The 23,530-nt window shown below is 35.0% G+C and overlaps 1 protein-coding gene across 11 annotated transcripts in view; it reads right to left on the reverse strand.

The window, feature by feature from the left end:
• Positions 1-23,530, reverse strand: part of dmxl2 (Dmx-like 2) — a 119,163-nt gene that overhangs the window by 73,288 nt on the left and 22,345 nt on the right. For all 11 annotated transcript variants that reach the window (NM_001441447.1, NM_001441445.1, NM_001302235.2 and 8 more), the window contains 14 exon segments: positions 1,202-1,321; positions 1,407-1,518; positions 3,647-3,736; positions 3,856-3,977; positions 6,952-7,657; positions 9,872-10,134; positions 10,535-10,738; positions 12,640-12,814; positions 15,182-15,359; positions 18,428-18,600; positions 19,986-20,052; positions 20,485-20,632; positions 22,597-22,675; positions 22,942-23,013. In NM_001441447.1, the coding sequence (NP_001428376.1) occupies positions 1,202-1,321; positions 1,407-1,518; positions 3,647-3,736; positions 3,856-3,977; positions 6,952-7,657; positions 9,872-10,134; positions 10,535-10,738; positions 12,640-12,814; positions 15,182-15,359; positions 18,428-18,600; positions 19,986-20,052; positions 20,485-20,632; positions 22,597-22,675; positions 22,942-23,013 (2,509 nt within the window).

Below are 23,530 nucleotides of genomic sequence, written 5' to 3' on the forward strand. Positions count from 1 at the left end.
TTAAGTCTTGGGAACCTTGAGTCAAGTGCTAAAGTGAAGAGTGCGCCGGAGTGTTGGGGCGGAGGAAAGTGAAAAGCGGGGAGGGGCGGCATGGCAGGGGGTGGTGCCGTGGACAAAAATGAAGTGGGGGGTTCTGGTGGGCTCCTAATAGTATTTCTGCAGGCTCTAATACGGCGTAGGCCTCATTTCCTCCCACCCTAGCGGCGCCCCCGGCTATTGTCCCATGTAGACAGAAGGATTTCCCCTCAAGACACCAACAACAGTCACTACATTATAATCACACCCATACTAGAGCAAGTTCCTGATTGGTTAATGCGCCGTAAATGTCCACTAAAGTTCAGATCTTACACCTTAATCAAATGCGCACACCGCTCAATTCGCACCACTTCAATCACGCAAATCGCGTCATTTGCACCGCCTCATTTACGTGAATCGTGCCGAACGATGTCTATTCGCATCTTTGCATTGACTTAACATGTAAATCACTTGTGCTTGATGCTTCATTTGCATCTGGTGTGAATGCACCATAAAAAGGAGCGGTGTCAAAGAGCTGTAAAATAAGAAATCTCGGCCGGCTCGAGATCTGTTGGTGATCATTCCCCTCTCTCTGCTCCCAATGCTTTCCTGTCTGAAACCTCCACTGTCCTATATTATTATAAGGCTGAAAACCCCTAAATATATATAAAGATATTTTGAAAAGTCTTGGAAACCTGCATTTTATTTGTTTTTTTATGGAAGTCAATAGTTACAGGTTTAACATTTTTCAAAATATCTTTTTTTGCTTTTGAAGTCACTTGAGGGTGAGTCAATTTTCATTTTATGGGTGAACTATCCCTTTAAAGTTAGAGGTTTTATCTTTAATTTAGATGTATTGTAAAACGCTATTACGGAGATAATGAGATATAACAAAGAAAATAATTTGACATGAGTGTGAGAATTGGCTTGGGCTATGAGCGATTGAGCGGAGCGCAGTGGCACAGAGCTGAACGGCACAACACGCTGCTTCGCTCATATGCTCTGATGCCCAATGGATAAATGAAGAAATCATTTCCTGGTAAATTATTTCCATCTCTGAAAAGGAAATTAGTCATTAGAGGCAGCATCAGCTTTCCATTCATGAGACTCCCTTCACAGTTTCCTCTCAGATGCTATCCGCTGACAGATGTGTCATCATTTCACAAATAACCCACTTCATACGCACCCACACACGCCTGCACCGAGCGCAGATGAAGATGCCACATCTGTAACACTGAGTTCCTATTAGCATCCTTCTCGATCACCACCAAATAGAACTTCTCTGAGAACGGTGGTGGCTGGTAATCTACAACAAAGACAACCCAGATATAATGTTCTAAAAAAAATGTGTGGAATGGATATCAAAGGGAACGAAAAGCTTTTTTTTGTACCTTCTCCAGAGGGAAAACTATTAATGTTGAAATCTGGAATGTCTTCGTGTGGTTTGTATCCCAAAATAAAATCCTCCTGGAATACGTGGAGCAGCTGTGTGTTCGAGCCGCACTGAGCAACACAAACAGAACATTATAATACTGCACACATTGTTGAGTGTGATTAGTTACTGTAATTAAATAAATTTTCTGCTCAAAATATGAGGGATTACTTTAAATGTTTAGGTAATCTTTAATCTTTAAATATTTAGGTAAACAGTAAATACTGTACAAATATTCCACAGTTCTAAATAAATCAATAAATTCAGAGAAGCAGAGTAATATATATATATATATATATATATATATATATATATATATATATATATATATATATATATATATATGTATGTATATATATATATATATCTATATATATATATATCTATATATCTATATATATATATATATATATATATATATATATATATATATATATATATATATATATATATATATATAATTTTTCTGTGCTTAAGAAAAAAATTCATTAGTTAAAATTATTTAAAAAGATATAAATTAAATGTTTTCTAAAAGTATGTCATTTTATGGTGTGAAAAATGGAAAAATGAATATGAAACATTTATTTGAAATGTTCTGTATTTTGATAAATGTACATAAAAATGAACTTTGGTCACTTTATTTTGATGGTCAGTTTGTTGAAATTAAGTTACATTTAAGTACATCTACATGCCAACTAATTCTCATTAGATTATAAGTAGACAGTTAGGTTGGGTTAGGTTGGGGTTAGGGTTAGTGTAAGTTGACATGTACTTGGAAAGCTTTTTATAGTCAGTTAAATGTCTGTTGAAGAAGCAGTATCAGCAGTATCATACAAAGTGTTTTTTAACAAAACAAAAAAATCTGTTTCACTTTAATAAAAAAAAAAGTTTATCTTAGTGGTTTCATTTACTTTTTTGAAGTAAAAAAACTGTTTTGAATTTCTATCGTCTATGCATTGATATTCGTGTGTATTTTTTACCAAGTCCTGTAATTAAATTACTTAATGAGTAACTACTTTTCAGAGTTTAAATACAATTGCAATGATGTAATTAATTACTTTTTGAAGTAACTGATTGCACACCACAACATTTTTGAATTGAAATGGACAAAGAAAATAATGTTTGACGTGTGTATTCTTTGTACAGTTCAGTAATTAAATTACCTAATGAGCAGGGTCAGACGGAATCTGCGGACGCTTTTTGCTATTTCTGCTGAGAATTTTGCAATAATCTGCGGATTTCTGCGGAATGATTTTGGAGTGTCAAAACTAAAACTGTAATATATTAAATCAAAAATAATATCTTTTTAATTTTATTTAATGTTTAAAATGCAAATTCAATTAGATTCACTTTATTTGGTAAACAAAGCAAGTCTCTCAAATAACATTTCTACTAAAAGACAGAAAATAATTAATTAATAAGAATTAGTAATTAGTAATTAATAAATCAGATGAACATCTTCATATTAGTCAATAATATTACTGTAATTAATTTAAAAACTGAATAAATATAGATTTATACACATTTACTCAAGTAAATAAACAGAATTAATGACGGGCTAAAAATCTGCGTAATTTTGCAAAAAATCTGCGGAATTCTGCATGCACAGATTCCGTGTGGGTCTACTTATGAGTAACTAAGTAACTTTTCAGACTTTACATAAAATTGAAATGATGTAATTAGTGGTAATTAATTACTTATTAGAAGTAACTGATTTCATGCAACAACATTTTTAACAGAAATGGAAAAAAATCCAATTTGATTTATTTAGAAATAAATTCTATTGTCTATTTATTAAGATTTGTGTATTTTTTTGTTCTAAGTAATTAAATTACTGAGTAACTATGTTACTTTTTAGACTTTAAATTCAATTGTAATGATGTAATTAGTCATAATTAATTACTTTTTAAAGATTCCACACAACAACTTTTTTTTTAAAAAGAAACTGAAAAAATCCAGTTTGACCAAATTAAAAAGAAAAAAAAGGTTATTTTCTATTATCTATGCATTGAGATTTATATGTATATCTTGTACTAAGTCTAGTAATTAAATTACTTAAGTAGCTAAGTGACTTTTTAGACTTTAAATACAATAGTAATGATGTATGTAATGACTTTTTTTGAAGTAACTGATTGCATACAACAACATTCTTAAACAGAAATGTGCTGAACCAAACTTACAAAATGATGAACACCTCACCTGGTTAGTAATGACATCCAGCTCTATGATGCAGCCGGGTCGGGCAGTGGACTGCTGACTCACAATGTTGAACACCTCACCCACCAGTTTCTAAACGCACAACCAACCATCAGAGATAAACAATCAGATAAACTCTGATGACATTTATCTTCAGTTTATTGGCAAATAATGACATTACTTTAATCCAATCTAGACTAAAAGGCTCTTACTGAGGTCTCTGGGTCGGAGAGTTCATCCAGTAGTTTGCGGGCATCCACCACCGCCTGATACAGGCGGAGGTTTTTCCCATCAGAAGCCACGAAGCATGCACTTGCTGAGTTACAGTATGTTCCTAACACAAACACAAACACTTTTATTAAGCCCAACAAAATAATAACTTAATAAATAGCATTACATAACATCTGTCCACTTACTGGTAAAAACATAAGTGAAAGCTGAATTCTCCACAATGCGGGAGGGAGTTGCCAGGGGTGGCACACATGTAGCATTCTTGAGTTGTTTTAAGTGTGTTGCTAGGCAGTGGTAAAGTGTTCAGTGTACTAACTTTGCAGTTTCTAGGGTGCTCTGGGTGGTGGGATGCGCTGTTGCTAGGTTACTGAGATCTGAGATGTTCTTGCTAGATGATGACATGATTTTGGTGGGTAGGCAGCTAGAACGTCGCTAGGCAGTTAACATGTTGTGTTGTACAGATGATTTCTCGGGTGTTGCCACTGTGTTCAGTGTCCGACCTTTGAAATAACTGGTCACTTAATTATTAGAGTGTCCCTAAAGAGTTTATAAAGTGTTCTAAGCAGCTGCTAGGGCATTGCTGGGCAGTTTCTAAGTTGTTGTGAGAGGATGAAATGGCATTGCAAACCAGTTTGATATGATAGTTAGTAGTTCATGTGTGGGGCTAATTCAATTTGTACCCATTACGATTAGTATTTTGGATAACAATCTGGAAGTATTATCTGGGATGTTGGTAGGGGGTTCAGAAAATGGAACACTGCTGGATGCTGCTTTGGTGTTCAGGCAAAGTTTCTTGGGTGTTCTGGGTAGTTGCTTAGTTGTTTATAAGTACTGCAGTGGTTTTAGGTGTTTTTTTTTATTTTATTATTACTGTAGCTGCGTCCCAAATGGCACACTATACACTATGCACTCATGCACTATGTACTTATGCACTTACACACTCAACAGGATAGTATATGTATGTAGTATCGTCCCAAATGGCACACTAATGTTTTTTTACTAAGCGGAAATTCAAACCGTTTCCCTGATGACGTTTGACGGTTGCCAAATCAGTGAAATAAACAACCAAATTATCAAATAATACCTGCCGTGAGTATTGCCACGTTCACCATCGGGAGGCGCTATAATCACTCTAGTAGGAGAATTTTGCTTTCACCATCCAAAATAAATAAAGTTACTCAACATGTGCGTCCGATAGCTCCGCCCCTTTCGCTACGTAAGCAAACCTGTGGTCGTTGAGTGCGTGAAGTGTCCATCATTACACACTTCATTTTAGCGGCTGAATGAGTGCATTATCCGGGTAATTAAAGTGCACTTAATATTTTTAGAGTTTTCAGTGTGAACACACTACTTTCACTATTTATACTACAAAATGGCGTAGAATAGTGCATAAGTATGCCATTTGGGACGCAGCTTATGTTAATCGATAACAAGCGTAGTGTATACCTAGCTTTACTTTCCAGCAGTTATGTCCAAACTTGATCCTGGAGGGCCTGCAGAGTTGAGCTTCAACTTCAACCTGCCAGAAAGTTTCTAGTTTACCTACTACGAGCTTGATTAGCTGGTCCAGGTGTGTCTAATTGGAGTTGGAGCTAAACTTTGCAGGACACCGGTCCTCCAGGACTGAGTTTGGAAACCGCTGATTACAGAAGCACTCCACTATATTTGAAAATAATCTCACTTTACAACTTGCCTAGAGTTAAATAGTTTTCCATTTTTTAATCCATTCAGCTGATCTCTAAATCTGGTGGGAGCACATTTATCTTAGCTTAGCATAGATCATTTAATCAGATTAGACCATCTTGCTCAAAAATAACCAAAGAATTCGGATTTTCCTATTTAAAGCTTGAATCGTTAAATTGTGTACTAAGGCCGAGTTAAAAAGAGACGTTGCTATTTACTAGGCTGATATAGCTTGGACAATATGCAGTAACAATCCTGCATCAGGCACAATGCAGAACTGATGTACATGTAACCCACCGGTCCTACTACACCCAACCCAGTCTGTGCTGGGATCGAACCAGCAATTCTTTGTATGGGAGTCGGTTGCTCTATCAAGAAGGCTAAAGACCATGGCCTCTAGTGTCTGTTGCTAGATCACCTTTAGAGGTCAGAGGAATGAGGTGTGCCTGCATAGCCCTTCGCTAGCTGGTCTTCATTACACTCAATCTGCTAATCCTCACTCCCATCCCGCACGAGCCCCCACATGTAACCCATCGGTCTAACTGCACCCAACCTGAGCTGGGATCGAACCGGCGATTCTTTGCATGGGAGTCGGTTGATCTTTTAAGGAGGCTAAAGACCATGGCCTCTAGTGTCTGTTGCTACAGCACCTTTAGAGGTCAGAGGAGTGAAGTTTGCCTGCATAGCACTTTACTGTCTGGTCTTCTTTACGTTCAACCCCCTAAATCTCACTCCCGTCCCGGACAAGCCCCCACATGTAACCCATCAGTCATAGTGCACCAAACCAGTCTGAGCTGGGATCAAACTGGTAATTCTTTGTTTGGGAGTTGGTTGCTCTATCAAGGAGGCTAAAGAACTTGGCCTCTAGTGTCTGTTGCTAGAACACCTTTAGAGGTCAGAGGCATGAGGTTTGCCTGCACAGCACTTCACTAGCTAGTCTTCGTTACACTCAACCCCCTAAACTTTACTCCGAGCCCCTAAATGTAACCAATCGGTCTTACTACACTTTACTATCTGGTCTTCTTTACACGCAACCCCCTAAATCTCACTCCCATCCCGGACAAGCCCCCATGTGTAACCCATCAGTCCTAGTGCACCAAACCAGTCTGAGCTAAGATCGAACCATTGATTCTATGTATGGGAGTCGGTTGCTCTATCAAGGAGGCTAAAGACCATGGCCTCTAGCGTCTGTTGCTAGATCACCTTAAGAGGTCAGAGGAGTTAGGTTTACCTGCATAGCTCTTCGCTAGCTAACTGGGGACTATTTTCAGGGACTGCGTAATATCATTGTGCCTGATTGAATTATTTATGCTAAGCTAAACTAAAAAAAGTGTGAGTTTAATATGAGTGTTTCTTTAAGGTTGGTATGGAAACAGCAATGGTATTAAACTCACCGAGCACTGAGCTGGGGATGAGTGTAGGCAGCCAAGCCACATTGGAGAATGCAGATGTGTGGAGAGAGTTGATTCTTGCTAGTTCGGACACCCCTCCTGTGCAGGACAGTGGCCCAATGTGATCCACTCTCCAGAGAATCAGCTCACTGTAGATCGCATTTGGGTCATGGAAAGTACGCGTAGCTGCATTTCGTAGCTGTTTACGAGGAATGCCTCTCATTGGCCTGGTGGGCTGTTGAGCCACGCCCCCAATCAGATCTCCATCAATGCTTCCGGATCCAGAGGGCGGAGTCAACAGTGCATTGTGATGCGATGATGTCAGAAGTAAGGGAAGTACAGTGTGACAAGCCAAGTCATTGAGATGGAAACGGTGCCCGCAGTAGCGGAACTTGTGCGAAACCGTGAGGACATTGGAAAAGGCAGACTTCTCAGCAAAGGTCACAGCCCATTGGTTGAGGGAGCCGTCTACGTGTTTAGACACCATCATGACAGCAGGGCCAATGACAGCAGCGAGAGAGTGTCCGAGAGAGCTGAGACCAGCAGAAGCTGATGCGCTCTGAGGAACTCGACGCTCGCTGCGCTTCTCCTCCAGAGCACTGCAGCTGTCCTGGTCCATAAACGTACAGGCGTACATCATGATGTTCTTACTGAGAGAGTTTGCATCACCCGTGGGGAATGCGACAGGGATACGAGACGAGAATGATACCTGAAGGAGAAAACAAACAGGTTTTATTCAGTTTGTGTGTTGAATTGAATCGAGTAACAAAAAATGGTCCATCAAAATGAGGTTTTTAATAGTCATCACCAACGAAAAGAGAGTATAGGGTGAGCGATATTTAAAAATACCTTTGGTTGCTTACACAACCACTCTTGACCTTAAAATTCTAACAACAACGTGTAAATTATTTGTTTTTGTTAACATTGAATTTATTGCTTTTAAATGGAATTAATTTGTTAATTTGTTAGTATTTATTTTAGAACTTGTAATTAATTTAATTTAATTTAGATTTTATTTATTTAATGTATTTATTTGTTATTAACATGGAATTATTAACAAATTATTATTAACAAGAATTTCATTGATTAACATGGAGTTTATTTATTATTAACATGAAATTTATTTGTTTATTTGTTTTTTTTTAGAATTTGGAATTTATTAAATATTATTTTAATTACCTTTTGTTTTATTAGTAACATGAAATATACAAATTATTATTAACAAGAAATGCATTTACTAATATGTAATTTATTTGTTATCAACATGGAATTTATTTGTTTATTTGTTATTATATATTTTGAATTTGGAATTTATTTAGTTTCTTTAATTAAGTTTTTATTTAATTCATTTACTTTATTTGTTATTAACATGGAATTTATTTGTTATTAACATGGAATTTTTGTTTATTTGTTATATTTATTTTAGAATTTGGAATTTATTTAATTAATTTTTTAATTTTATTTGTTTAATTTAATTATTTGTTATTAACATGGACTTATTAACAAATTATTATTAACAAGAAATGCATGGTATTTATTTGTTATTAACAGAGTTTATTTGTTATTATATATTTTAGAAATTGAAATGAATTTAATATATTTAATTTAATTTTAGTTTAATTAATTTATTTGTTATTACACATGGAATTTATTTGTTATTAACATGAAATTTAATTATTATTAACAATAAATTCATTTATTAAAATATTTTTTTTAATATGGAATTTATTTGTTTATTTATTATATATTTTAGAATTTATTTAGTTTTTTAATTAATTTTTTATTCAATGTATTTTATTCATTTATTTGTTATAAACACAGAATTTATTTGTTATTAACATGTAGTTATTAACAAATTATCATTAACAACAAATTAATTTATTAACATATAATATATTTGTTATTAACATGGAATTTATTTGTTTATTTGTTATTCTATTTTAAGAATATGGAATTTATTTAGGTTATTTGATTTTATTTATGTATTTGTTATTAACATAGAATTATTAACATATTATTATCAATATAAAATTCATTTATTAACATGGAATTTATTTGTAATCCATCAACAAATTACAACACTGACCATAGTCTGTCGTTTAAGTTCATCTTGACAGTGCTAATGTTGGCCAATACTGGCAGGTTCATTTATTTTGAACAACTTGATATATCTTATCTGGTGTCAGCGGCCTGGATTATACTACAATCTATATCAGGGCTGTCAAAGTAAAAATCTAATTTAACCTAAAATTGTATCAAATTAAATGAAAGCAGAATAAAAAATGATGTCTTGTTGATACCCTGAAAACATTTTTTAGAGGCTCTTATTAATACTTGACCTAAATTAATTACAACTCATGTTTTGTCAAATACGGGAGGCCGCATCTTAATGAGCCCATTGTTGCGATGTCAAAATCATGATTCTTAAATGACTATGTGACTATCAAATAAAAGACATATTTGAATAGTTTGTTTATTTTTTATTTTATGTATAATAGTGTTTTAATTGGTTCATAATGGAACACTCCACTTTTTGAGGAAAAATAATAATTTTACATAGGATAATTTTACATCTCTCCTGGATTTAAAATTATCCATGAATCTATTAAGCCGATTTCTGTGTCTGGTTGGATTATTTTTAGCTTAGCCTAGCATAGACAATTGAATCAGATTAGACTATTAGCATCAAAAATGATCAATGAGTCTTGTTCATTTTCCTATTTACAGCTTGACCCTTCTGTAGTTACATTAAATACTAAATTGAGAAGGTTGCTATTTTGTAGGCAGATATGTCTCAAAACTATGCTCTCATTCCGGCGTAATAATCAAGAAACTTTGCTGCCGTACCATGGCTAACACATACAAACCTCTCTCACACAGCAAAATCGAACCCCATTTTTTACACTTTGTAACCCAGCCTTACCTGAACCTGTCTGAAGATTCCAGGTATGAACTCATCCAGGTACTTGACGTGCCAGACAAGGAAAGACCCGTCGTGTGGGTGAATAGTGAAAAGCATATCCGGACTCTTGTTCCATTCCAGTATGAGTGTCTCAAGCTTCCGATCCAGCAGAACAGAGGGCAGAGGAACGCTGCTGCTCGAACCAGGAGAAGAGGCCTTGGTGCTGCCCTCCTGATCGCCCTCCTCATGCTCTGATGATCCCTTATCAGACATCTCATCCAGATCTAAAAACAACAACAACAACAACAACAAAACATATCATGAATTGTGTAGCAGTGAGTAATTTAAATACTGTTAAAAACCTCTATGAATTTAGCTCATGCCTGTTAGTAGGCTCATTTTACAACTCCCCAGGAGTTAAACAGTTAGGTTTTTCCATTTTTTAATCTATTCAGCTGATCTCTGGATTTAGCTTAGCTTAGCATAGATCATTGAATCAGATTAGACCATTAGCATCTTGCTCAAAAATAACCATAGTTAAAACATCCATATTTATTTTGACTCTTTACATCATGCACTAAGATTGACATAAGTTCCTATTTTCTAGGCTGATATGGCTAGGACGATATGCCGTAACTTCATTTCAAATCTGTACACTATTTTTTGTTTATTTTAAGGCAGTACCAAAGTCAAATTTGGCCGTTCCTTCCTGTTCAAAGTCCTCAGTGGCTTGTTCCAGGTGCTGCTCAGAGAGTTTGCGCAGCTGTTGCATGAACAGATCCATGGAAGTGGTAAAGCTCAGATCTTTATTATTCAGCCAGTGAACCACAAACCCTCCGCTGGCATCCTCAGAGAACAGGCCTGATCCAGCCAGCGCTGCAGGGATATCTGATGGCAGAGAGAAAGATCACACTTCTGTTCGTTTGTGTGTCTATTTGCAAATGCATACAGGACAGTTGAAGACAAAATTATTAGCACTCCTGTGAATTGCTTATTCCTTTTTTATATATTCCCCAAATTATTTTAACAGAGCAAGGATTGTTTCACAGTATTTCCTATATATTTCTTTTCTTTTGGAGAAAGTTTTATTTGTTTTATTTCGGCTAGAATAAAAGCAGTTTAAATTTTTTAAACCATTTTAAAGTCAATATTATTAGCCCTCTTAAGCAATTTTTTTTTCCGATAGTCTACAGAACAAAACCATCGTTACACAATGACTTGCCAAATTATCCTAACTTTAACCTAATTAACCCTGTTAAGCCTTTAAATTAAACTTCAATCTGAATACTAGTATCTTGAAAAATCTAGTAAAATATTATTTACTGTCATCAAGGCAAAGATAAAATAAACATGTCATTGGAAATCAGTTATTAAAACTATTATGCTTAGAAATGTGTTAAAAAATATTTTCATCAAACAGAAATTAAGGAAAATATATACGGGGGCTAATAATTCTGACTTTAAAGGTATAAGTGAGGGGTGTGCGATGTGAGGATTTTGATTGTGGATAATTAAAATGCCTTTAACATGTTTTTAAAATTAAGAAATTAGCTTGGCTGTGCTGCTCAGATAACTTGCAATACAGTTAAACCAACAAAAAATGTGATATATTTGTGAATCAGGAAATCCTGGAAAAAAAAAATCAGAGATACAGGTCATAAAGATATTCTTGTTTTGCCGTTTTATTTTACATTCGTCAGGAATCAGACATAACCACATAACCAACAACCCCCCCCCCCACCCCCGGTTAATTTCTCCCACCCCCCCAGTAGGAATGTTTGTTCAACACATTGATTTATTTTATCTTTGCCATGATGACAGTAAATAATATTTGACTAGATATTTTTCAAGACACTTCTATACAGCTTAAAGTGACAATTAAAGACTTAACTAGGTTAACTGTTCAGGTTATGGTAATTAGGCAAGTTATTGTATAATGATGTTTTGTTCTGTAGACTATCGAAAAAAAATGCTTAAAGGGGCTAATAATTTTGTCCTTGAAATGGCTTTTTAAAAGTGTAAAACTGCTTTTATTCTAGCTGAAATAAAACAAATAAGACTTTCTCCATAAGACAAAATATCAACAGACATACTGTGAAAATTTCGTTGCTCTGGTAAACATCATTTTGGAAATATAAAAAAAAAGAAAAAAAATTCAAAGGGGGGCAGGCTAATAATTCTGACCTCAACTGTATGTGTGTGTGTGTATGTATATATATATATGATTTTTTTTTGTTCTTTTTTAAATATTTCCCAAATTATGTTTAACAGTGCAAGGATATTTCACAGTATATCTGATTCTATATTTTTCTTCTGGAGAAAGTCTTATTTGTTTTATTTCGGCTAGAATAAAAGCAGTTTTTAATTTTTTTAAACACCAATTTAAGGACAAAATTATTAGCCCCTTTAAGCTATATATTTTTTAGATAGTCTATAGAACAAACCATCATTATACAATAACTTGCCTAATTACCCTAACCTTCCTAGTTAGCCTATAAATGTCACTTTAAGCTGTATAGAAGTGTCTTGAAAAATATGTAGTCAAATATTATTTACTGTCATTTTGGCAAAGATAAAATAAATCAGTTATTAGAAATGAGTTATTAAAACTATTATGTTTAGAAATGTGTTGAAAAAATCTCTCCGTTAAACAGAAAACGGGGAAAAAAATAAATAGGGGAGCTAATAATTCAGGGGGGCTAATACTTCTGATTTTAACTGTATATTTATATATATATATATAACTGTTTTAGATTTTCCATAGATCATTTTTTAAATCATATTTTCACCTGTGTTGGGATTGATGCTGGCTGAAATGTGGAAGTGGCAGAGGGCGTTGGCATGGTGTGAGATGTGCCGGTGGGTTTCGTGGGATCCCAGCTGACTGGGCAGCACCTCTGTGTGGGCCACCAGAGCAGATGATCTTCTGCGGCCCCTGCGCAGGTGCTTCAGGTGGTGGATAGACTGCGTGGAGAAAGACAGTTTTCACCAAATCACATAATTCAAACACAGCAGACCAACGTGAATTTTATGTACATATCAAGAGTTTAGAAGCATAAGTCGCTAAACACCACTTGACATTAAGTGAATGCTTTAGGCACTTACTATACCATCAACAAACAGTTTAGGTTTAAATCATTTAAATCGCAGAGTCAGTGCTTTCAGAAATATCAGTTTGTTGGCAAAAGCCGCTAAACGCCACTCGCCTTTGACAGCAAAAGCTGCTATATCCTGAAAACCAATAAAAAGTGCGAATCGAATCATATGTTTTCAATGTAGCGGCGGCCTAATATGCCGGCTTTTATGAGGAGATCGTTTTATTCTCTTTCCGATTTTAAAAGACAGAGTTTGATGAATTGGATGAGACTGTCCAACTGTCAATGGCAAATGAAAACGTCTCTAACCTTAAAACTCTGTGCATTATAAGAAAAAGAAAACACAATGTGCAGTCAGAAGTGTATCATGCAATCATAATGTTTGTTTGAATGAGTCCGATTTACTTTACATAAACTGCAACTGTATTTCACGAAAGACAGAGTTAAAATGTCGATCCTTTATCCCACTTGGATGCTAAAAGGATAAACAAGAGACCAAGACCTTAAATATGGTAAGAAATGAATGAATGACAGCTTCTAAAAGTGTCTGAGAGGCATCCTTTTTTGCCCAGTAGGCCTACCTTCTGTTTTATTTACCATTCATTCATTCATTCATTCATTCACTCATTCGTTCATTTTCTTGTCGGCTTAGTCCCTTTATTAATCTGGGGTTGCCACAGCGGAATGAACCGCCAACTTATCCAGCAAGTTTTTACGCAGCGGATGCCCTTCCAGCCGCAACCCATCTCTGGGAAACATCCACACACACACACACACACACACACACACACACACACACACACATACACTACGGACAATTTAGCCCACCCAATTCACCTGTTCCGTATGTCTTTGGACTGTGGGGGAAGCCGGAGGACCCGGAGGAAACCCACAGGGAGAACATGCAAACTCCACACAGAAACGCCAACTGAGCCGAGGCTCGAACCAGCGACCCAGCGACCTTTTTGCTGTGAGGCGACAGCACTACCTACTGCGCCACTGCTTCGCCCCATTTTATTTACCAATTAAGCAATTTTTTAAAAGATAAATATAATATATAAAACAATACCTTATTTATATTAATTCATAATACCTATTTTTATAGTAATGGAAACTGCACAGATATTGATGTTTCACAATGTTTTTACACAACAATATTTGAATCTACCAAGCTTAGCTTACAATGTTTGCAATGTTTATATTGCTCTACTTACATTAAATCTATCAAATCTATCTGTCGTCATTTCAGATATTTGGGCACTTTATTGCGCAGGGTGAATGAGAGGGCGCACCGTGTAAATAATATATTTTAAATAAACTGCAAACAAAAAAGTATATAAACTTTTCTCTGATTCCTTCTTGAAACTCTTCCCTTTTAGTCACACACCTGTTTGAAGGCTCATTATTCAGCTCATTATGCAGGTCTTTGTCTTCAGGTGTGACTCACTGCATAGTAATGATAGTTCATGCCTTCTCGCATAAACCATTTTCGCTCAAAAAGTGACTTAGAAATTTTCATTCATTATATTGTTTTCTGTGAGCAAGTGAACAAGATGATTCTCATATCATTTTAAAGCAAAAACACTAGGCTATAAGACCCAGTTTTCAAAAGTCTTGTGCACAAATGTTCTCTGTGTGTGTCACAGCCTTGTTTCAGTGACTTCAAAATTTTTGTTTTTCACTAACCAAGCATAAATGTTTCTTTCTCAAAAACACAAACACATACAAACATTCTGTTTAGGTATTATTGTAGCCCAACTTGTGCTGTTTACAGTGTTATCACCATTTAGCCATTAATATGTTTTTAAGATACTGAAAACAACACAAATGTCAGTGCATGTCAAAACTTCTCCAGAGCCCCAAAACACCCTCAGACCCCAGAGGGTTAAAGGGATAGTTCACCTAAAAATTAACGTTTACTCACTATTTACTCATCTTCAAGTGGTTACAAACCTTTATTACATTTTTACTTCTGAAAAATACAAAAGAAGAAAAGCTGAAAACCTGTAACCATTGACTTTCATAGAAGGAAAAAACAAATACTATGGAACTCAATAAATAATACTCTTATTGAATCTTCTTTTTTGTTCAGAAGAAGAAAGAAACTCATAAAGGTTTGAAACAAGTGAACGAACTAAAAAAAAGACAACTAAACATTTTTTTTTTTTGGTGAACTATCCCTTTAATTCAGGTTTGTGTGAGTGTTTTATTTTCATGTGTGTTTCTGCATGCTGACCTCCAGAGCGTGCTGTATCTTGTCTTTCTGAGCCATGTTTGGCAGAGAGGAGCTGAAGCTGGTGCTGTTCTCTGAGATCTGCCCCCCCAACAGACTGTCCTCCGGCAAGAGGGTCTCACTCCACAGACGACAGATGCCATCCGCGCAGGACGTCAGCAACACGTTACACACTGAGCCCCTGTGACACACACATACACGCACAATGAGAAATCATAGTGTGGGCGGTGACGCTAAAAAGCGCAGCAGTGTTTCCTGCACTGCTAAATCTCAGCAGAAGAAGTTATATTATGCCTTTCATTTCAGAACATGCCACTCTTTTGGTTTTTGTCATTATAATCTGAAACATGCTGCATCCATAACTTTTATTTCCAAAAGACTTAGGATGCAATTAATACCAAGCAAGTAAAACATGCACAAAGCACACAAACATTTGGATTTGTGCTATTTTGATTATTATTTATATTTTTTTAAATAAAAAGTTTAATAAAAGTGCATCCTAAATGAAATACTGTATGATTATTATTATTATTAGGAATGAGAGAGAGATTTGAGCATTTGTGTACAGTAGTACATTTCACACGCATTTTATTTTGGTTTTCGATTATAAAACATGTTGTTTATATTGTGTAATTTTGGTTGTTTTTACAATTTCTGTATATTATTTAATCATTTTCTTCTCTGGATTCTGTTTAATATTTGTGACACTTGAGTGCATTTTCAGAAATTGAGATTTGTGCATTATCAGAAAGTTGAAAAAAATAAGCTTTACAATGTTATACATATATACAGTTCATCCGGAAAGTATTCACAGCGCTTCACTTTTTCCACATTGTTTTTATGTTACAGCCTTATTCCAAAATAGATTAAATTCATTTATTTCCTCAAAGTTCTACACTCGATACCCCATAATGACGAAGTGAAAAAAGATTTTTTGAAATTGTTGCAAATTTATTAAAAATAAAACACCTGAAAAATCACATGTACATCAGTATTCACAGCCCTTGCCGTGAAGCTCTAAATTGAGCTCAGGTACATTCTGTTTCCACTGATCATTCTTGAGGTGTTTTAGCAGCTTAATTGGAGTTCACTTGTTGTGAATTCAGTTGATTGGACATGATTTAAAAAGGCATACACCTGTCTATATAAGGTCCCAGGGTTGACAGTGCATGACAAAGCACAAACCAAGCATGAAGACAAAGGAATTGTCTGTAGACCTCAGAGACAGAATTGTCTCTAGGCACAAGGCTGGGGAAGGTTACAACAACTTGGGGAATGACCTTGATTGGCCCAGCCACAGCCCAGACCTGAATCCTATTGAACATCTCTGGAAAGATTTGAAAATGTCTGTACACCGTCGCTTCCCATCCAACCTGATAAAGCTTGAGAGGTACTGCAAAGAGGAATGGCCAAAAATTCCTAAAGACAGGTGTGCCAAGCTTGTGACATCATATTCAAAAATACTTGAGGCTGTAATTGCTGACAAAAGTGCATCAACAAAGTATTGCGCAAAGGCTGTGGATACTGATGTACATGTGATTTTTTTCAGGTTTTTTATTTTTAATAAATTTGCAACAATTAAAAAAAAAAAACTTCTCATTGTCATTATGGGGTTTTGTGTGCAGAATTTTGAGGAAATAAATGAATTTAATCCAGTTTGGAATAAGGCTGTAACATAACAAAATGTGAAAAAAGTGAAGCGCTATGAATACTTTCTGGATGCACTGTATATATTTGAAAACTTGGAGTCTGTGGGTTCAAAATATCTAGGTACTGAGAAAAATAGCCTTCAGGGCATCCAAATTAGGTTCTTAGCAATGCATATTACTAATCAAAAATTTAGTTTTTTTACTTATGTTTGCAGTAAAAATTTTTACAAATTATCTTCATGGAACATGATATTATCTTAATATTTTGTAATGATTTTGCAGCATTATATTTTTGGCAATATTATTATTTAGTAATAAATATAGTAATATTTGTGGTACAATCTCACATATAGTGTTTGTTGTTTTGTAGTGTATTACGAGCTACCAGTTTTTACCACCTTTAATTTTTTTTCTTTATTATTATTATTTCTTTTTTGGAACAATACAGTAGTGGTGAAAATTAATACATTTTCTTAATATAGAACTCAAATATTTTGAAACAAAACAGTAACATTTTAATTTCCATTAAAACATTTTAACTTGTTTGAGGATATTTTGAGGACAAAAATCCTAAATATTGCATTATAAGCTCAATAGGGTATATGCAGAGCTAGTGCTTCTTCCCATTCTGATAAACTTCCGGTAAACTTTTTCCATCTATTTATGGAAATTTATTTTAAAGACATGGTGGGGAAAAATTTTATTTAATTCAGTGCTTCTTGTACAATCTAAGACCCACTTTATATCGGATATCGAAGTGGAGATCGCTGATTTTTAAAGAAAACAGACCTTAAACACGCTGATTTTGTAATGGCATACAGTTCACCGGAAGCGCTTGACCCAGGCTACAAACAAATTAAAAGCTCTTCCGTATACTTCTGCATATACCCTCTATTTTAAAAACACAATAAATGCAGAGATGTTTTTTTGACATAATTGTTTTTTAAATAAAACCTTTTACTAAATGTATGTATATTCCTTCATAACATTGTATTGGATTAAAATAAGAGTTCCAAGTAATTCTATCTTGATTTACCATAGTAGTCAAAATGACAGCATGCATTTCAGCATCTGTTACTTTTCCCAGGGTTAGAGTTACCTAACACAACTTTCTGACAGCAAAAAATGAATTTAAGTTAGACATGTCTTTCAAAACAACATATTCAGTGGCGCAGTAAAAACAAACAATCAAGCTCTCCAGCTTGTAGTGAAGGTGAGGTGCGCAACTTTGTGGGTGGTCTTGTAACTCGTACACATTTATACGCTGCATAACCAAAAATACTGTATTTTTAAAGTAACGACTTCATAAAATATGACAACAGACATGTAAAGCATAATTATTTCAATAAAAGCTTTAAATGTAAATATGACGTCTTAAAAGGAGAAAAGTAGTTATGGAATTCCGGTAGGTCCAGTGTTAATAATGCAAAATAGAATTGGTTATATATATAAATAAATAATAATTACTGAACTGAATACATGCATACTTGTAGCTGCGACAAGACACAAGTTGAATCTACCATGCTAGAAAAAGCAGTGTATCTTCTAATTAAAGCGTTGTTGCTATTGAACAGGGTGAAGGAATCTGTGTTTGACATACTTGGGCATGTATTTACTGGTTTTCCTCCAGGAAAAGCCTGTGACTGTACGTGGATGAGCCAGATAGACAAATGAGAAATGAACAGCTGGGGCCTTTTTATCAGTCACATCTGGCAGGACCACGGCAGATTTCCATCCTGTGGTGGGATACCACACTTTCAGCAGACAGTCATCCTGAGGGAGAAAATGCTTCTTTTATTACAAATTTTTGGTTCTGAGTATGAGAAAGAGAGAGTTTATATCTTATTGCTTCAACAGTTTGATGGTAAAACAGAGAAAACTTTTAAAACATTTAAAAAATAATACATAAGATACAAATCACAAATTTTTTAAAGATAAAATTGAGTAAATGAAAATTAAATTTTGAAAGAAATTTTTTTGAGTCGCAGTTTCCGGTTCTTATGAACTGTAAATGAACAGTTCACTCAAAAATGACTTGTTTTTTTATCCTTTATTTACTCTTCAACCCTGTTTGACTTCCTTGCTCTCGTAAACAAAAAAAAATGCTTTAAAGAATTTTAGTAACCAGTAGCTTTAGTAGCGCTACATCAAAATCATGCCCTTAACAGAGCAAACTCCTGATTGGTTAATGCGGCACGAATGTCAACCAAAGTTAAAAATTTTTCATATCAAGTGATTCACACGAATCAAGTCAAATGCCTAAAATGCTCAATTCACGCCGTGTCAGTCACTCAAATCTCATCATTTGTGCCTCCTGCACAAATATCACCAAAGGATGTCTAATCGCGTCTTTGCATTGACGAAACTCACGATTCACAAGTCATCTGCATCTGGTAAGAATGTACTATAAAAAAAATTCAAAAATCCAAATGTTTTTATACATCACTATATTTATTCATTGATTTTCTTTTCGGCTCAGTCCCTTTAATAATTCAGGGGTCGTCACAGCGGAATGAACCACCAACTTATCCAGCATATGTTTTACGCAGCAGATGCCCTTCCAGCTGCAACCCAACACTGGGAAACACCCATACACTCTTGCATTCACATACATACACTATGGCCAATTTAGCCTATTTAATTCACCTAAACAGCATGTCTTTGGACTGTAGGGGAAACCGGAGCACCTGGAGGAAAACCACGCAAACACGGGGAGAACATGCAAACTCCACACAGAAACGCCAACTGACCCAGCCAAGGGTCGATCCAGCGACCTTCCTGCTGTGAGGCAATTGTGCTACCCACCTCACCACAGTGACGCCACATCACTATATTGGTCCGACTAAAAATACTTAAACACACCTGATGACCTAATTAAGACTTACTGTATTGGACCAAAACATTTTCCAGCAACGTTAACAACAACCAACTTGTTTTAACATGACATATATTAAGATATTAGGGAAGATATTGCTCCCCTAAATGGGCCTAATTCCTGTCAGTTCACACTTTGCTCCACCTTTCACAAATGGCTGTTACAAGAAACGCCAGTTTTATTAATGTGTTTGCCGTGCTGTGGCGGTACAGACAGTGGTAGACATCATTTTCAATGAGCAATCAAACTGTAGGTATAAACCTGACATGTGTATGTTGTGTACCTTTCCAATAGTGGCAAAGTATTCTCCATCTGGAGACCACTGAGTGATGAGAATAGCAGCAGCAGTCCTGAAACAAAACACATGAGATACATTTTACAAAAAAACTAGTAAAAATAAATAAATGAATAAATAAATAAAATATGCTCTACGCTAATTTAAAAATAGCAAAATTATACTTTTCCCATGACACACTGCAAAAAAATGGTTTCTACACAATCGATTTGTATTGGGGCACCATAAAGGAATTAAGTTCAGTTATTAGGTTTTACAAATGTAAGCAAATTAAACATAAAACAATTGAGTTTTCACCACAAAAAAAACAGAATTGCGTTTTTTCAGCTAATGTTAAATAAGTAGTTTGAACAAACAGCAAGAGTCATTTTTATGAGTGTATGAGCATTTGAAGTAGTTTAATTCCTCAAATGTGTTTTCATGTTCAGTAAATCTGACAGGCGGCATTAAAGATTTAGCATGCAGACAGAGGTGGAAGAACACTCACTTGCACTGCCAGACACACTTCCAGTCGTTAAGTACGAGTTCAAGAGCTCTGTCATCATTCAGCTGACTGTCCTCTTCCTCTATCAGGGCGTCACTGGCTGGAGGAGCCCAGAGCTGCAAACGCTCTGTCGCCGCCAAGATACGGTTGCCTACATATTAAACACATGTAATTTGTTAGGGATTAAGTACATCTAGGAGGTTGTTATCACAAAATAAAGCCTGACAGGAAGTCTGTTGTACTTGATTAAAGGGAATGCAAATGTATTTTATCTCACTTATTACACAGCTGCTTGCCACAAAAAAATTAATTAATTAATTAATTAAACAGAAAACAATGTTCTGAGGCATAATAGTTTATTAATTATTCTATTAATTGCAAAACTGACAGAAACGAAAAACAGCTGATGGAGTACACACTAACCTGTGCATTATTCAGTCACAAGATGCGCCAAAGAGTCAAAAACGCAAAGCTGACAGAAACAAAATTGGCTAAATAAAGCATATACTAACCAATCTATTACTCAGTCACTAGACAGCACCAAAGAGTCAAAAACACAAAGCTGACAAAATCAAAACCAGCTGAACAAAGCATATCCTTAGCTATGTATTATTTAGTCACAAGATGGCATCAAACAGTCAAAAATGCAAAGCTGACAAGCAAAACCAGATAAATAGAGCATATACTAATCTATGTATTATTCAGTCACAAGATTTCGCCAAACAGTCAAAAAGCTGACAGAATCGAACTGGCTAAATTGAGCATATACTTACCTATGTATTATTTATTCACAAGATGGCGGCAAACTGTCAAAAAGTGCAAAGCTGACACAATCGAAAACTGCCTGAATAAAGCATATACTATTCAATGCAATATTCAGTTACAAGATGGTGCCAAACAGTCAAAAATGCAAAGCTGACAGAATCGAAACTGGCTGAATAGAGCATATACTAACCTATGTATTATTCAGTCACAAGATGGTGCCAAACAGTCACAAATGCAAAGCTGACAAAATCCAAACCGGCGTATTAGAGCATATACTAACCTATGTATTATTCAGTCACAAGATGGTGCCAAACAGTCACAAATGCAAAGCTGACAAAATCCAAACCGGCGTAATAGAGCATATACTAACCTATGTATTATTCAGTCCCAAGATGGCGCCAAAGGATTAAAACACAAAAGTGACCAATTCGAAACTGGCTGAATAGAGCATATACTAACATATGTAGTATTTAATCACAAGATGGCGCCAAAGAGTTAAAACAGCAAAGCTGACATAATCGAAACTGGCTGAATAGAGCATATACTAACCTATGTATTATTCAGTCACAAGATGGTGACAAAGAGTCAAAACACAAAGCTGACAGAAACAAAACCAGCTGAATAGAGCATATAAGATCCTATGTATTATTCAGTCACAAGATGGCCCTAAACACTAAAAAAATGCAAAGCTGACAGGATCAAATCCAGCTGAATAGAGCATATACTAACCTATGTCTTATTTGGTCACAAGATGGCGCCAAATAATGAAAACGCAAAGCTGACAGAACAGAAACTGACTGGATAGAGCATATGCTAACTTGGGTATTTTTAACTCACAAGATGGTGCCAAACAGTCAAAAACACAAAGCTGTCAGAAACTAAACTGGCTGAACAGAGCATAGACTAACCTACATATTATTACATCACAGGGTGGCACCAAACAGTCAAAAATAGTCAAAAATAAAGGTGTGAAGGACAAGCAAATACATAACAATGTGGATGCAAGTACATGGATTTGAACGTATTAACTGATGGTTAAGGTGATTCAAAGTTCCCAGATGAGCCTGTGTTATTTAGCAGTGGTTAACTTAAAATAACAAACCTTGGGATGCTGCAACTGACCAATTAAAATTAAGTATTCCAGACAGCCTAATAATATTAAGAGATAATCAATGACCTGCCTTGTGTGAAAGAACTGTACATGGAAGATGTGGAGGAAAATAACCACCCAATAAGAAGCGAAGCAACATATTCCATTATTAAATAGCAGGTCATTGATTATCCTGCAAACGCAACATGATAAAATATATATATATATATATATATAGCTCATTCATATTTTATACAAACCTTGGGGGTCCCAGGCTAGATTGTAGGTTATAGCATTGAGGAAGAACTGACCAGTCTTCTGCCATTGGTAATTCAGTTGCTTTAAAAAAAGGAAAAAATAAATAAATAAAAAGATTTGTTATTTTAAGAATTAAACTAAATATGAATTTAAACTGAATATCATATTTTTATATTTAAATATAATTACTTTAAAAGACAATTTGTTTAAACATATTTAATTGTATTATTGGATGATTCACCAAATATAGCAAAATCTTAATAACAACAATAATAAAAATAATAATAATAATAATAATAATAACAATCTCATCACATCATAAGCAACATGGTAAAGTGGAATCTTACCTTGTGACGTTTGTTTGGATTGGAAGAAATTGGTTCAAAAATACACACAGTATTTCCATAAGATGCAGCAATCTAAAAACAAAAATAACACTATTTTAAAAGAGCAGTGCCATCATAAAAAAATTAAAACAGACATATTTTATCTGTTTCATCCTCTGCATTACTCTTTTCCATCCTAGCTTTTAAATAAATTTGATTTAGCACTAAACTAGGCCGACATAGTGATTAGAGCGAGTTTTAGACTGTCTTTTTTTTTCAATCCAGGAACAGATGGCGAAAATGCAACTCCATTTGGTAAAGCTAGTAAGTAACACTGTGCATTATACAATAACAGTTGGTATCTGAACACTGGAGACATTTTCACATTTACTCAAAATGAACTTAATAATACTTCAAAATATCAATTACCCAATTTGATAAAGAAGGTTAATAAACCATTTAGACACAGGTGGTCATTTCAAATCATGCAAAAATCATATACCAACAGTCATATTAATTTGGCATCCTTGTAAACACACTTTTTATTGTCTTAAATGAACATTGAAGTGTGTGAAATAAAATGCATGCATCAGCAAATTGGATCTGTGTT

Source organism: Danio rerio, chromosome 18 (assembly GCF_052040795.2).
Source record: "Danio rerio strain M-AB ecotype USA chromosome 18, GRCz13ab, whole genome shotgun sequence".
Classification (NCBI taxonomy): domain Eukaryota; kingdom Metazoa; phylum Chordata; class Actinopteri; order Cypriniformes; family Danionidae; genus Danio; species Danio rerio.